Below are 16,154 nucleotides of genomic sequence, written 5' to 3'. Positions count from 1 at the left end.
TTGTGTATGCTTTAATCTCAGTTGGGAAAAATTAGTAAAAATACTGAGTTGGATGGGATATTATAAACTGATAATATTTTCAGTGCTTAAAAGATTCAATTTTTATGAATCTTGTATTAACCATTGTTGGTTGAAGATTGATAAATATGAATTAGAAAATATTTAATAGTATATACTTCAATTATCATTAACGTATGTATTGAATGAACTACTGATTGAATATTTTTTAAGCTTCTATTATATTCCAGGTGCTGGACATAGAACCCACACCAAAAAAGTAAAAACCCGACTCTCCTGGAGCTTACATTCCAGGGACCTAATACTGACATTCCAAATACTTCGATACATTTTTATGGTAAACATTGCCAGCAAGAACAGTACTAAGGGCAGTATACCTCCAGGCCTGGAATTCTTCAACTCTGGATGTGCTTCTGTGCAAGGGCCTTACGGCAGTTCTGCCGTTAGAGGTGTAATTTTACACAGGTTACTTAAACATTGCAACCTTTTTTCTTTCTCTGTGTCAAAACAAAAAACCAAAACCAATAAAACCCCAGTAATAGCTGGGTTCTCCTGTAGATTAAATGAGCTAATGTGTGTCGCTTGTTCAGCAATTATTAGTATTACTGCTTTGGCTCTGTGGGTCCAAAACGTGCCTGCTCATTAGAATTACCTGGGGGTCTTTAAAAACATTCCCAAACTCGGGCCACACACCAGACTAATTAAATCCCAGTCTTTGAGCGTGGGACGTAGGTGTCAGCAATTTCTGAGCTCCCCAGGTAGTTCCAATTTGCAGACAAATTTGGGATCCGTGGCAGTTTGGGTTAATTATTTCATAATAACACTGCCCGGCCACCTGTCTTTTTCGAGGTGGAACCAGGAAATCTTACGAGCTTAATCAAAGTCAGAAATCGAGGTCTTTCTGTCCCCTCCTGTGACCTGAATCCAAATATCCTTAAGGGGAGAGGGACTGGGGGGGGGGGGGGGGGGGGGAGTCCTGATCTCTACAGCCTACGCAAAACTGTTAAGTTTAATGGGACCCGTAGGTTCCTACGGAGGGCTGACACTTCCACCCGAGGCGACCGCTGGGCCCGCCAGAGAAGCGAGGAGGCGCGAAAACGCAGCCCGGCCGGGGGCGCTGGGCTCGTCGCTGAGGCCGCGGACGCCAAAGGAGGAAGCTCGGCACCCGGAGCGTCCCCTGGGGACACGCAGCGGCCCGGACTCAGCGGCTCCGGTGGGCGCCGTCAGGCCTCCTCTGCCCTCCCCCCCATCTTCCCGGTGACCCCAGCCGAGCGCAGCGGGGCGCTGTGGCCCGGGGCGAACCAGGCCGGCCGGCCGGCCGCGCCGCCCGCCGCCATGGAGCCCTGGCCCGCCGCGCCGCGGCCTCGCTTGTGCGACTCTCTCGGCGCGGACCAGACACCCTCGGCCTCTACGCTGAACGCGGCCCGGGCCGAGGCTCGGCCAGCTGGGCGCCGCGCTCCCGCAGTGGCTGCAGTGTTGCCGGCGGGGGGTAGTGGGGAGCGCATGGGCGTCCCCACCCCGAAGCAGTTCTGCCCCGTCCTGGAGAGGCCGCTCATCAGCTACACGCTGCAGGCCCTGGAGAGGTAATGCGGCGCAAGGCGCACCCCCGGTCCCCGGCCCCCGGCCCGGCCTTCCGCTCCTGGTGCGGCCCGCCTAGGGCGGCCCGCGGCACCTGCCCCTCGTGCTGCTTTCGCGCTGGCGCCTTCTCTCGGCGGACTGCGGGGCCGACTCCGCCCGCTCAATCCCAGGCTTGGGCTGCGTCCTTCCCTGCAATTCAGGGGCCGGTGGTTCTGATCCTCTAACAGACCTGCACGCAAGAGGGGACTGCCCCACAGACCCCTTTCGGTGCCCGGGCCGTCGACGTGGTTGTGGGGAGCCCGGCTCCTGGAGCTGGACTAAGGAGAGCATGGGTTGGAACTAAAAGGCATTTAGTTTTGACTGGGGCCTAATGACAAGCTCTTTCAGGAGTCTCCTTGCCCGTCTGCCTCTTTCTCAATCTCTGTTAATGTTTTGTGCTTTCCGTGCATGCGTGGATTGGAGTTTTACTCACACATCTCACTTCACGGGCCTTTGTTCACTTTATCCATTCATGTACATTAACTGAATATCTCTTAAGATCCTATGTTAATTACGAAGTGCTGACGGTGGATGGAGGGACAAAACTTAATCCAAGGCTTTTACCGATGGATATAGATTTAAGGGTGCGAAATTGTTAAGGCCGATACGTGTGGAATTGGGGTGAGGATTAGAGGCACAGTAGTGAGATGGAGAGGGGGTTTGTTAATTGTTTTAGCGCATAGTAGTATGATTGAGCGTGGGGTGAGTCTGGAGGGGTAGGAAGCAGGACAGTTGCACAGGTCCCTAGATGAGTTGCTATGGGTTGAAGCCAGTGTGGTGCTGTGATGGGATGTTAAACCTTGAAGTGAGTCCTTTGTGTCTCAAGAAGGATAACATTATTTTAGTATATCCTTTGCAGATGGCTTTCATGAAGACCAAGCTAATGAGTTGCTGCTAATTCAAGGCTGTTAGCCTATTACCCAGCAAAGCTCTTCTTCCTGTCCCATCATGCTTGCACACACCACAGAAGCCAAAGGGCCCACGTTGTGTTGGATATGGTTATGGAAGCGTGAAGAGTCATAACCACCCTTGATTAGGGTAATCAGGCCAGTGGTCACATCTGAAACTCAAACAAACATGGAAACAGTTCAGGTGATTTCCCTACTCTTGGAGCCCACCTTTTCTCTGTGTATGAATCATGTAACTACAGTACTACAGTATGTTAGACCCCGTGACAACATAACTCCTTTATGTAGGTTATATTAAGGGACACAATGGATTTTGGCCAGCAGAACCTAATTGCTTAATAACTGGGCATAAGGGAATATAGTCTCTTGGACGTTCAGTTTTCTTTCCTATGAAGCAAATTAACATCAGCACGTTTGCATCTTCTGGGGTAGACTGAGATAGGTGGTTACTGGAAAAATCTTTTGAAGTAAAAGTGTTCTGGGAATGCCTTTTTTAATGGAAGATGAGGAACATGTGTTTTGTATTGCTAACAGCAGTGATAAAATTCTAATAGTAACTAAAGAAACCTCCATTTTGAAATCCATCGGAGATCATTTTTGTCACTATTAAAATGCCTGAAGAACTTAAGGGATGATTGCATTTGGGGTATGTTTCAGGAAATCCTTGGAAATCTTGCATTACAGGGGTTTAGGTATGGGTGCTTCTTAGCCATTTGCTAAAGGAAGGGCATTCTGTTGACTGCTAATAGACTTCCTAGAGCATGGTGTTAAAAAGCCTAGGTTATTTCATCCTCTTGAATTATGCAAGTTCAATTAAGGAAAGGAGATGGAAGCATAAAATATCGTATGAAATTCTTACGTTTTGCTCTTTGGCAAAATGATGCATGCTTACCACATATTAAAGGGGAAGCATCACTCTCAATGTGTCAGATCAGAAAAGATGTAATTGGGTGTCACCACTGTCAATCATCTAGATTATTTTAGGATAGTGTCAGCTCTCCTTGCCCTCTTATTTGATTTCAAAGTTCATTTGTCTCGCAGAAGTTAAGACTTTCTTTTCTCAAGCTTTTTCCATCTCACTAATAGAGAGGTTGTTGTGAATAATCTTTATTAGTTGATCTTGACTATGAAATTAAAGATACTCACTGACTGAAAAATGACCCTCATAGTTGGATCTGTCCTTTGGAATTTTGAACCGATAAAAAACTATGGCATACGAGAGACTTCACCTCTGAAGTTTGGTCCACAGCTCTTAAATTGGGATAGGGAAATGTAAAGAAATGTGGCTCGTCTTTGTTTTAGTTAAATGCAGGTTTAAATGGCATTATTTTCACTGTTGCATTTATCCACCCAAAGAGACTAAAAACAGTATAGCCACACAAGGGAAAATGAATGTAAGAACTGGAGTAGGTAAAAGATGACAACAAAACATTGGAAGAACAGGATGGTAATCAGACTTAACAGTCCCCAAGAAAATGGGAACAGCTGTGGAGAAGCAAGTTGGTTGAAGTCCCCAGATCTTGGAATGTTTCAGGAATCAGAGGTACAGGATGTTTCAGAAGGTTGGGTAGACAGCTCAAAACAAAACAAAAACAACTGGTTGCAAACTTAAAAAGAAACAATTAAACTTCTAGCTCACTATCAAAATACTTGAAGCTTATTCTCTGACTCAGCACAGCCAATGGCTGAGTGAAGGTTCCATGGCCATAGAGGAGTTGAGAGGAAGACTGCACTTTGTAGTGATGAGATCCTTAGCTTCTAAGGTCAACTCAGGGGAGTTCCCCCCCCCCATTTTTTTTTAATGTTTTAATTTTAATTTTTGAGAGAGCAAACAGGGGAGGGGCAGAGGGCGAGAGAGTGGGAGACACAGAATCCGAAGCAGGTTCCAGGCTCTGAGCTGTCAGCATGGAGCCTGACACCAGCTCAAACTCACTGAGTGGTGAGGTCATGAGCTGAGCTGAAGTCAGATGATTAACTGACTGAGCCACCTAGGCACCCTGAGTGTTTTTTGTTTTTGTTTTTTTTACTTTTTAAACAACATGGTACATATTAAAGCACCTGTTCTTAAATGACTGAAAAGTTAGAGGGGACCTTCAGAGAGTCTGTATTGTGAGTTGACTGAGACTCAGGATTGTTTTCAATTCAGGTGACATTGGGAAAATATTTTTTTCTAGTTTAGTCCAGTTCTGGTAGGCCATTGAAATATCTTTGTGTGTGTGTGTGTGTGTGTGTGTGTGTGTGTGTGTGTGTGTTGGGAGGGGGAGAGTGCCAGCAGTGGAGGGGGAGGAGAGAACCTTAAGCAGGCTCCGTGCTCAGTGCAGAGCCTAGCACAGACCCCGGGTTCATGACCTGAGCTAAAAACAGGAGTCAGATGCTCAACTGACTGGGCCACCCAGGCACCCTGAAATTTCTTAATTATTAAATTAAATGACATTCAAAAGACTCTCTGCACCTTCCCAAATCTGGGAGACGTTGGCTATGGCTCTATCTGGACAAAGTCTATCAGTCAGTTGTATGTGCATATATTTCCATTAAACATTGCATGTGTACGTATAAACGTATGTATGTTTATACATGTTTATATACCACCTCTATTAAGATGATACAGCTGGTCATTCGGATCTGTGCATTTGGGTTTAACTAAAACAATCAAAACTACTACTTGGTAGGTTGTATTAGGAACAAGAGTCTTTCAGAAGTTGATTAAAAATGTTTCTAGGATTTTGAAACTTTGCTTTTGGCCTTGTAGAGGGAATAGAAGTTTATTAAACCAAAGATTTATAATTTGAAGAGAGCTTTTTTTGCCCCTCAGCATACTAACAAGGAACTGAGATCAAGGGTACTAGCGCCTTATGTAACTATTGATTTATGTATGACCAGAGTTTTTAAAAGAAATATTGCTCTAAGAAAACTTAGGTGGCCATGGTAGTGGTGGAGGCATAAAACCCTGGCAGTTAAGTTGTAAAATACACTTTACAGATCAACTCTGCTCTTTTGCTGTCTAAAAAAATGTGTTCCCAGGTCTTATATACGGAGTAAAAATCCCTGCCGTTAAGCTTACTTCGGGTTCCAAATATCTAAGGAAAGAAACTCATTAAGAATGGTTAATCTGGCTTAGCTGAATAACTAAAATGACAAATACAAGAAAAGTAAGACAAACACTGTCAAATACAAGGCAAACACTGGCCATGCTTCTTCAGATTCATGGTGATGGTGGGCTAGGAGTGGGAGTTCCTTTGCTGATACATTTGAACAAAGTCTGGCACAGCCTTCTGCATAGTTGGAGAAGTTTCTCAAGTTTTCTGCGGTAGAGGACACTGCCTAAAGTGACTTGTTCCTCGATAGGGTTCATTGCCCCTTGAAACTGTATTATAAACTGGCAGCCAGTATAAATCTCCTCTAGGAAGGAAATGGGCTGTCCCACTAATAAAAAGCATTGCAGACTTTGGATACTAATATATATCCTTATTAATGTGTTGGCATTCTAATTCAGGTTTCACTCTTAGTTTGGCTAATGTAAGTTAGTCAACATAAATGTGATAATGTCAGATGAATTTCAAAGAAAGCTGTTTTGTGGATTTGTATGTGTTGATCTTAAGGAGAGTAGATTTTTGTGGTTAAGTTGGGTTGCTTTCTTGCCACTTGGAAAATCAATGGAAGTCCAGTTTTAGAAACTGAGACTCCATGGTGTGTGTGTGTGTGTGTTGTCTGCTTGCCTTTTTTAAATTGAGGCATAATCGGCATAATAGTTTCAGGTGTACAACGTAGTGATTCTGTATTTGTATATATGTTTTTATGTTCTATTTACTTTTTAAATCCTTCTTTTTCATGATGATGAATCCCCTTCACCTATTTCAGCCATTCTTCCCTCCCAACTCCCCTCAGGTAATAATCAGTTGGTTTTGTAGAATTAAGAGTTGTTTTTTGGTTTGTCTCTTTTTTTTCCCTTGTTTTGTTAAATTCCACATATGACTAAAGTCATGTGGTGTTTGCCCTTCTCTGACTAACTTATTTCACTGATACTCTCTTGATTTATCCATGTTTTTGCAAATGGAAAGATTACATTCTTCTTTATGGCTAATATTCCACTGCATATAGGTACCACTTCTTTATCCATTTGTCAGTTGATGGATGCTTGGACTGCTTCCATAGTTTGGCTGCTGTAAATAATGCTGCAATAAACATAGGAGTCCGTGCATACCTTTGAATTAGTGTTTTTGTATTTTTAGGGTAGATATCCAGCTGTGTGATTACTGGATCATAGGGTTGTTCTTTTTTAAATTTGAGGAACTTCCATACTGTTTTCTAGAGTGACTGCACCAGTTTGCTTTTCTACCAAAAGTGCATGAGGCTTCTTTTTTTCCTGCGTCCTTGTCAACACTTGATGTTTTTTGTGTTTTTGATTTTAGCCATTCTGACAAGTTTGAGGTGATACCTTATTGTAGTTTTGACTTAAATTTCCCTGATGATAAGTGGTGTTGAGCATCTTTTCATGTGTCTCTTGGCCATCTGTATGTTTTCCTTGGAGAAATGTGTGTTCATGTCTTGCCATTTTTAAATGCATTATTTATTTTTTGGTTGTTGAGTTTTCTAAGTTCTTTTTATATTTTGGATACTCTTTAACAGATATCATTTGCAAACACTTTGTCCCATTCTGTAGGTTGACTTGTAGTTTTGTTGATTGTTTCCTTCACTGTGCAGAAACTTTTTATTTGGATGTTGTCCAAGTAGTTTATTTTTTGCTCTTCCCTTGCCTCAGAAGATATATCTAGAAAACTGTTGTTATGGTCAGTGTCAGAGAGATTACTGCCTGCCCTCTCTTGAAGTGTTTTTTAGGGTTTCGGGACTCACATTTAGGTCTTTAAACCATTTGAATTTACTTTTGTATATTGTGAAAGAAAGTGGTCCGTTTTCATTCTTTTGCATATCTCTGTCCAGTTTTCCCAATACCATTTATTGAAGAGACTGTCTTTTCCCCCTTGTATGTATATTCATTCCTCTTTTGTCAAAGATTAATTGGCCATGTAATTGTGCATTTAATTCTGGGTTTTCTGTTTTATTGATCTTTGTGTATTTTTATTCCAGTACTATACTGTGTTATTTTATTTTTAAGATTTTATTTTTTAAAGTCATCTCTATACCCAATATGGGGCTTGAATTTAGAACCCTGTTATCAAGAGTCAGATGCTTTACTGACTGAGCCAGCCAGGTGCCCCTGCACTCTTAATTACTACCACTGTGTAATATAATTTGAACTCTGGAATTTTGATAACTCCAGTTTTGTTTTTCATTTTCAAGATTGCTTTGGCTATTGGAGGTTTTGTGTGTGTGTGTGTGTGTGTGTGTGTGTGTATGTGGTTCTATACTATTTTTAGGATTGTTTATTCAAGTTCTGTGAAAAATGCTGTTGGTATGTTGATAGCAATTGAATTAAATTTGTAGATGGCATTGGTAATAAAGATGTTTTAACGATTTTTTTTTTCTTGGAACCTGTGAGGAAGGAATGTCTTTGCCTTTTTCTGCGTTGTCTTGAATTTCTTTCATCAGTGTTTTATAGTTTTCCGAGTACAGGTCTTTCACATTGAAATTTATTCCTAGGTACTTTATTGTTATGGTATGATTGTGAATGGGATTTTTGTCTTAATCTCACCTTCTGCTTCGTTATTAGTGTATAGTAATGCAGTAGATTTCTATACATTGATTTTGTGTCCTTGGACTTTACTGAATTCATTGGCCAATTTTAGTAGATTTTTGGTGGGATATTTAGGGTTTTCTATGTGTAGTATGATGTCATCTGCAAATAGTTACTCCTTCCTTACGAATTTGAATGCCTCTTATTTCTTTTTGTCTAAAGTCTGTAGCTAGAACTTATAGTACTACATTGAATAAAAGTGGTGAGTGTGGACATCCCTGTTGCTGATGTTAGGGGGAAAGCTCTTAGTTTTGCCCCATTGAGTATGATGTTTGCTCATACGAGACCTTTATTATGTTGAGATGTGTTCCCTCTAGACCTATTTTGCAGAGATTTTGTTTTGTTTTTAAATCATGAAGGGATGCTATACTTTGTCAAAAGCTTTTTCTATATCTATTGAAATGGTCATACAGTTTTTATACTTTGTCCTACAGATGTGCCATATCATTTTGACTATTTTGTGGATATTGAACCACTCTTGCATTCCAGGAATAAATCCCACTTGATCATGGCGTATGATCTTTTAAATATATTGTTAGATGTGGTTTGCTAATATTATGAGGATTTTGAATCTATATTCATGAGAGATACTGGCCTGTACTCTTTTTTTTTTTTTTTTGTGGCATCTGTATCTGGCTTTGGTATCAGAGTGATAATGGCTTCACAGAATGGATTTGGATGTTTTCCTTCCTCTTGTATTTTTTGAAATAGCTTGAGAAGAATAGATATTAACTCCCCTTTAAATGTTTGATAGAATTCACCTGTGAAGGCATCTGGTCCTGGAGTTTTATTTTTGGGAAGTTTTTTGATTACTGATTGAATTTCATTGCTGGTGATTGGTCTGTTCAAATTTTCTACTTGATATTAATATTTGATATTGGTGAATATTTTCATAATATTCTGTTAAAATTGTATTTCTGTGGTGCTATTTATTCTTTTCCATAAATTTTTGTTACTTGGGTCATCTATTTGTTAATTTTTTTAAATTTTCTTATTTGAGTCTTGCTAGAGGTTTATCTATTTCGTTGAGTTTTTTCAAAGAATCAGCTCCTGGTTTCATTGATCTGTTCTATTGCTTTTTTTAGTTTTTATATTATTTATTTAAAAAAAATTTTTTAAACATTTATTTATTTTTGAGACAGAGACCGAGCATGAACGGGGGAGGGTAAGAGGGAGGGAGACACAGAATCTGAAACAGGCTCCAGGCTCTGAGCTGTCAGCACAGAGCCCGTCGCAGGGCTCAAACTCACGGACCGCGAGATCGTGACCTGAGCGGAAGCCGGCCGCTTAACCAACTGAGCCACCCAGGCGCCCCTATATTATTTATTTTTATTCAGCATAGAGTTGGGTCTTGATTGTTTGTTTGTTTGTTTATTTATTTATTTATTTATCTTGCCACCCTGTGTCTTTTCATTGGAGCATTTAGTCTATTCACATTCAAAGTAAGTACTGATAGATACGTGTTTATTGCCATTTTATCACTTGTTTAGTGGTTGTTTCTGTATATTTTCTCTGATGCTTCCCTGATTGTATTTCATGATTTTTTGGCTTTCTTTGGTGATCTATTTCAAACCTTTTCTCGTTATTCTTTGCATATCTATTACCTGTTTTTGATTGGTAGTTACCATTAGGTTTGTATATAACATCTTCTAGTAAAGCAGTCTATATGACATTGATGGTCACTTTAGTTGAAGTTCATTCTTCTTCCCATTTTTTAGGTGTATAGCATCATATTATACATCCTTTTCTTTAATGAATCCCTTGACTGGTTTTTACAGAAAAGGTTATTTTTACTGCTTGTTTATTTTCATGTTCTCACTTATGATCTTCCTTTCCACCCAAAGGATTCCCTTTAATATTTCTTATAGGACTGCTTTAGTAGTCATGAGCTCTGTTTTTGTTTGAGAAACTCTTTTATCTCTCCTTCTATTCTGAGTGATAGCCTTCCTGGATAGGGTATTCTTGGTTGCAGATTTTTTCCCTTTGAGCACCTTGAATATATCCTGCCATTCCCTCTGGCCTGCAAAGTTTTGGTAAAAAATCCCTTGTTAGTATTATGGAGTTCCTTTGAATGTAACTGTCATCTTTTATTGCTTTACTTTTTTTTTTTTTTTCCTTTTACTACTTTTTGCCATTTTAATTACTATATGTCTTGGTGTGGACCTCCTTGGGTAGAGATTTTTTTTTTTGGGGGTGAGGGGGAAGGATATCCATGTCTCCTCAATCTGGATATGTTTCCTTTCTCGTATTAGGGAAGTTTCAACTATTATTTCTCCAAATAAGTTTCCTGCCCCTCATCTGAGATCCTATAGTACAGATATTATGCTTGGAGTCACTGAGTTCTCTAAGAATATTCTCAATTTGCATAATTATCTTTACTTTGCTAAGATTGGTTATGTTCCATTAGTCTGTGTTCCAGGTCATTAAATAATTTGTCTGCTTTATGTAGCCTGCTATTTGTTCCATCAAGTATATTTTTAATTTCACTTACTGTGTTCTTGATCTCTGGTTGTTTTTTTCTTTTTCGTTTGTTTGTTTTTGTTTTTTTTGCTCTCTGTTAAGTGTCTCACTGATGTCCTCCACTCTTAAGTCCAGTGAGTATCTTTATGATACTTATTTTAAATTCTCTATCAGCCATAATACTTACATCTGTTTTGCTTGGGTCAGATGGTGTGATTTGGTCCTGTTCTTTCATTTGGCAAATGTATTTCTGTCTTCTCATTTTGTTTGACTTAGTGTATCTATTTCTCTCTGTTAAGAGCAAGAGAAGTAGGGGCGCCTGGGTGGCTCAGTCGGTTAAGCGTCTGGCTTCGGCTCAGGTCATGATCTCACAGTCCGTGAGTTCGAGCCCTGCGTCGGGCTCTGTGCTGACAGCTCAGAGCCTGGAGCCTGTTTCGGATTCTGTGTCTCCCTCTCTCTCTGCCCCTCCCCTGCTCATGCTCTGTCTCTCTCTGTCTCAAAAATAAATAAACGTTTAAAAAAAAAAAAAAAAAAGAGCAAGAGAAGTAGCTGACTTTCCTATGATAACAGTCTTATGAAGAAGAGGTCCTTCAGGGCTCTGAAGTTACCCAGGGCCAGGAGCTTCAGGGAATGTCTTCTATGTGTGTTGTGTCTGCTCTGCTGTTGAGTCTTGCCCTATTGTTCGTTCAGTTCAGCTGTGGGCAGAGTCCCTCTCTGCCTGTTGTGGGCAGCAAGGTGTGCAGTGGTCTGCTTGAGAACTGAGACTTGCCCCCACCACTATGTAAACTGAGGACCTACAAAATGCTCAGGTCAGATGTGGCGTTGGCAGTGTTTGTGCTGGTCTTCTGGGGGAGGGCCCAGAGCAGGGGGATGGAGGCAAGAGTGACTGGAAAGGGGTGGATCCATTGAAGCATTTGGGAGTGGCATGGCCTGGTGGAGCTTTGTGAAAGCAAGTTAAGCTATGAGTGTCAGTACTGTGCTGCTTCCCACAGGTAACCATTGTTTATGCTATGGGGCTGGGGAGGGAAATAGCATTTGCCAGCTTCTTTGTTCCTGGAGGTGTCTCCTAGTGGCATCTGTTTGTTCAGGTGGTGTTCTGAGATGAGCAAACTGCTCATCTGGGGGGGGGGGGGCAGTCTACCCCAGGCATTTTTCAAACTGCTGGTTCTACACTGTATCTGCATGGGCTGTTTATCCTGCTATCTCTTTAAGGATGGGGATTCTGCTTCCTAAAGCTTTCTGGGCTCTCCTAGAGCCAAGCCTGGGATTTTTAAAATTCCAGGCTTTAAGTCCTACTTGTTTTAGGAACTCATGAAATTTGGCCTTCACTCAACTCACTCAAAAGAAAATACTAGAGATTCATTCTCCCAGTTCATGGGCTCCTGGTGTGAAAATGTGTTTTCTGCCCTTTACTGTGCTGCCAGCTTGAATGGCATGGTCTCTTTTGCTCTCAGACTACATCTCAGCCCTTTGTACCTTTGATGTGACCTTTTCCCTGCCCTTAGTTGTGGAGTTTGTACCACCAGTGTATTGGTCGTTTCCTGGGTTATTTATACTGATATGGTCATTTAGTTGTAACCATGGGGTGAGGTGAGCTTAAGGTCCTCTACTCCACCATCTTCCCAGCTGATAGGTGTATGTGTTGAAGTGTGTGTATGCACTGATGACTTAATAGATTTTCTGAGTTAATAGATTGTCTCTAATTTTTGCTTTCTTGTGTACTTGTTCTATCTTACTCTTTCTGAAAACCCTGGAAATTGTATTGAAACAAGATAGAAATATATATGTACATATATAAATGTTAATTTAAATGAGCAATGTTGATTGCTTGAATTGAACTAAAAGTTGGAGTAGGGAAGACAGGAGAAATATTTAGACAGGAATTGACTGGTTTTAGTGACTAATTGAATTAAGGATTCAGAAAGAAAAAGGTACTTAAGTTACTTTCAGTTGAACATGTTCAAATACAGGAATTGAACTTTAAATAATTTTCTTAATACATCATTAAGGGTCAAATCTGAGTTAAGGGAAACAATAGGCCTACATTATGTATTAAAAATACAATAAGACTGTGTTTGTATGACTAGATGTTTGTGTCAAATTGCCAGTGGGAAGGCCCCCATGGGACTCTTTCAAGGAGAGATTAGGACTGGTAGGTTGGACTTCAAGTAGGAAGTCTGGGGTCATGAGACCTGATAAGGAGACCTGACATTGTGGGGGCAATTGGGAGCCATCCCCTTCACACCAACTCAACAATGGTTTGCTGCTAAAATAGCAGGGTAGGTATGGGGAGATGTAAATCTACCAAATATGGCCACAGTACAATCCACAAGCCTAATCTCTATGAAGACTGTCATGGCAGTCAGCCCTAGCTGCCACTGTCCCTTGGGGCCAAACTGGGGAGGGGCAGAGAGCAAGGGAGAGAAAATCCCAAGGAGACTCTGCGTGGTCAGCACAGAGCCTGACGTGGGGCTCAAACTCACCAACCATGAGATCATGACCTGGGTCGAAATCAAGAGTTGGACACTTAACTGAGTCACCCAGGCACTCCATGTATCTGTTTGCTTATTATTTATAAAGTTTATTTATTTGGAGAGCCAGCATGAGTGGTGGGGGGGGGGGGACAGAAAGAGGGACCAAGAGAGAATCCCAAGCAGACTCTGCACTGTTAGCACAGAGTCCAATGTGGGGCTGAAACTCACAAACTGAGTTCATGATCTGAACCAAAACCAGGAGTCAATGCTTAACCAACTGAGCCTCCCAGGCATCTCCCTCCCTGTCTGTTTATATAAAAAGCATGTGTTTAAATCTGTCATTTTTAACTGATCATGTTCAGCTGCCCAAGCAGAATACCGTAAGTGATTTTTTAGCATTGTGGGAGAAAATATGAGAAATGATAATTTTTCCTCAAAATGTCTATAGGTGATAGCCTTGTAATTTGCCTAGGGAATGTGCTAGAAAGGAATTAGTCAAGAGAACTTGATGAAATCTGGGTACAGCAATTCAGTGTGGGCATGCTTTCCACTAAGGAGGTCAGCCAGATTCATTTATTCAGCAAATACTTGTTCAGTAGGCACTGTGTGAGGTAGTTAAGGTTTTTCTCAGTCCCATGATTCTACATTATTTAACTTTAATACTGTAAAAGTCTCTTAATTCTACAACTAGAAAAGAATGTGAATAAATCCTTTGAAATATAAATAGTACTTAAAAAGGATTGCAAGTGCTTGGTTGCTGAACAAAATACCATAATTCCGTTATCTCTTAAGAGTGGTCTAAGACCATGTCTCCTAAATTTTTTTATTGTAACTTGTTTAAAAAAATATTTTGCATTATGACTCCACCAAGCACATAAATACACAATATGTACGTATTTGAATTTCAAGAAAACCTGTCCTATTTGCTATACATTCTAACTTTACCCTTCTATTAATTTCTATATCATTTATTCAAAAATGTTAACCTAAACTCCCTAAATTGATACACTAATAGGCCTTAATCTATAGTTTGAGAAAGAATAAAAGACTTAAAAGACTTTGCTGCTTAGAGTCTCTTACGACTTTTGGAAATAATCAAAGGACTTGGGTATATCTAATTATTTACATCTATTATGACTGACTTTCTTTGAAACAATTATAGCTCTTTGAAGGCATTCTAGTAACTATCTTGGGGAGTTCATTAATTCATTGACTCATTGTGCAGGTATTTGAATGACTATTAAGTCTAGCAATGCCTTGTCTTTCTCCCTCTTAATTGTTCAGTATTAACATTTAATTGGAAGTAATTTTTATGAAAAAATAGCAACTTAAGATCTTTAAAAGTTGCTTTTAAGTGACTTTTTTTCTGATAAAATACACTATGAAGAGATAAATAGCTTAGAGTACAAGTTAAATTCTTGATTATAGAGTAGTTTTGCCTACTGATTTAGTTGAGCATGTACTTAAAATGTTTTTAAAAAATAAAAACCTTAGTGTGATGTTTTATTAATAAACTGAAATATATTTGATCACTGTTAATAATTCTTTCCTTTAAACTTGAGCAAATCACAGACCATTATGTCAAAAGTGTTAACTGAATCCATGAACAGAGAAAAGGCTTAAACAATTATAAAAGTAATAATTTATTCCTTTCTAGTTATTTAAATCTTTCCTATTCATGGATTCATTTAACAGATACTGACATATGGTCTATGAGGTCAGGAATTCTGCCAGTCTTGGTTCATTATTATATAACAAGTGTCTAGCATACTGCCTGGCAAATGTTAGGTGTTTATTTTTGCTTGAATTACGAGAAATAAAGGAAATTTGTCATTTTGATCACAAATGTAGCCGTATTACATGGCTCATCACTAAGAATATAAATGATGTGCTGGAGACACAATGGATACTGACATAATTTTGCCACCTCTTTCTCACAGACTGTTAGTGCATTTGTAGAAGTTAACAGTGTGCTCCCAAATCAGACTTGGTTCCACCCAGGTCCCTGCATTTCTTAAGTGTGAGATCATGGGCAGGTCACTGCTTCCATGTCCTCTGTAAAGTGATAATAGTGATTTCCTGCGATCTGATATATTGGATGAGATATTACAGGCAAGTGCTGTACATAGCACATGTTACTGAGCGAGCCATCAATCTTAGTTGCTGTTAATATTACTAATACTCCTTGGTTTAGAATGTGCCAAGCTCTGAAGTGTAGACTTTGCTTTCTGTGAGTTGGCAGCCTAGTGAAGGAGATAGAAAAGGAAACCGTAGAGTATGATGGTAAATCTCTCTAGCAGTAAGAGTACTCTGGAAGTGGAGAACAGGGATGCTGCTCCCAAAATGCCTGGGAAAGCTTCCTGGGGGAAGCCATATCTGAACTGACAGCTGAACAGGTGGAACTGAGCTTCCCATCTTGCCCCACCCCAAGATGGGGTAGGTGTGCTGGGTAGCAAAGGAAGTAACATAAGCAAAGACCTGGATGTGAGAGAAAATGTCCTCCTAAATAAGAGGGGAATGGGACAGATGAAGTGGCATAGGGACAAGTAGGCTGACCTTGAAGGGTCCTGCTCAAGAAGCAGCAGGGGGTAACTTTAGGTTTGCTGTTGAGAAAAATCCTCCAGAAGTGGTGAGAATGTGTTATGTTGGGATAAAAAGTAGAACGAGACCAGCTAAGAGGCTGGTGCAATAAATAATGGAGGAGATGAGTGCTTTGGTCACAGCTTGTGTCAGTGAAGACAGAACCTTGGGAAGCTTCACATTTAGAGACCACGGACTGTCACTTGTCAGTTGCGGGGTGGGGGGGGGGGCGCATGTGGAGTGGGTGCTATAAGTACAGTATAAATTCTAAACTGTGTGAGTACACTGTAATCAATTAAGTTTGTAATGAAAGGGATGGGGGATGGATGGGCTACAAAGCAGAGCAACCAACACTGAGACTTACTCCCTAATACTTTCTATTGACTGCACATCATAATACATATC

The 16,154-nt window shown here is 40.5% G+C and overlaps 1 protein-coding gene across 1 annotated transcript in view; it reads left to right on the top strand.

Moving 5' to 3' along the window:
- The first annotated feature begins 1,142 nt into the window (after positions 1 to 1,142).
- The window catches only part of CRPPA (CDP-L-ribitol pyrophosphorylase A), a 320,005-nt gene continuing 304,993 nt past the window's right edge, over positions 1,143 to 16,154 (top strand). Inside the window, exon 1 of the mRNA XM_078441691.2 lies at positions 1,143 to 1,601. Coding sequence (XP_078297817.2) covers positions 1,354 to 1,601 — 248 coding nt within the window. The 5' untranslated portion in view covers positions 1,143 to 1,353. The remainder of the gene's footprint in view (positions 1,602 to 16,154) is intronic.

The sequence above is a fragment of the Panthera onca genome, chromosome A2, assembly GCF_046562875.1.
Source record: "Panthera onca isolate mPanOnc1 chromosome A2, mPanOnc1 haplotype 2, whole genome shotgun sequence".
Lineage (NCBI taxonomy): Eukaryota > Metazoa > Chordata > Mammalia > Carnivora > Felidae > Panthera > Panthera onca.
The sequence above is the reverse complement of the archived record's forward strand: the minus strand, read 5'-3'. Positions and strand labels throughout refer to the sequence as shown.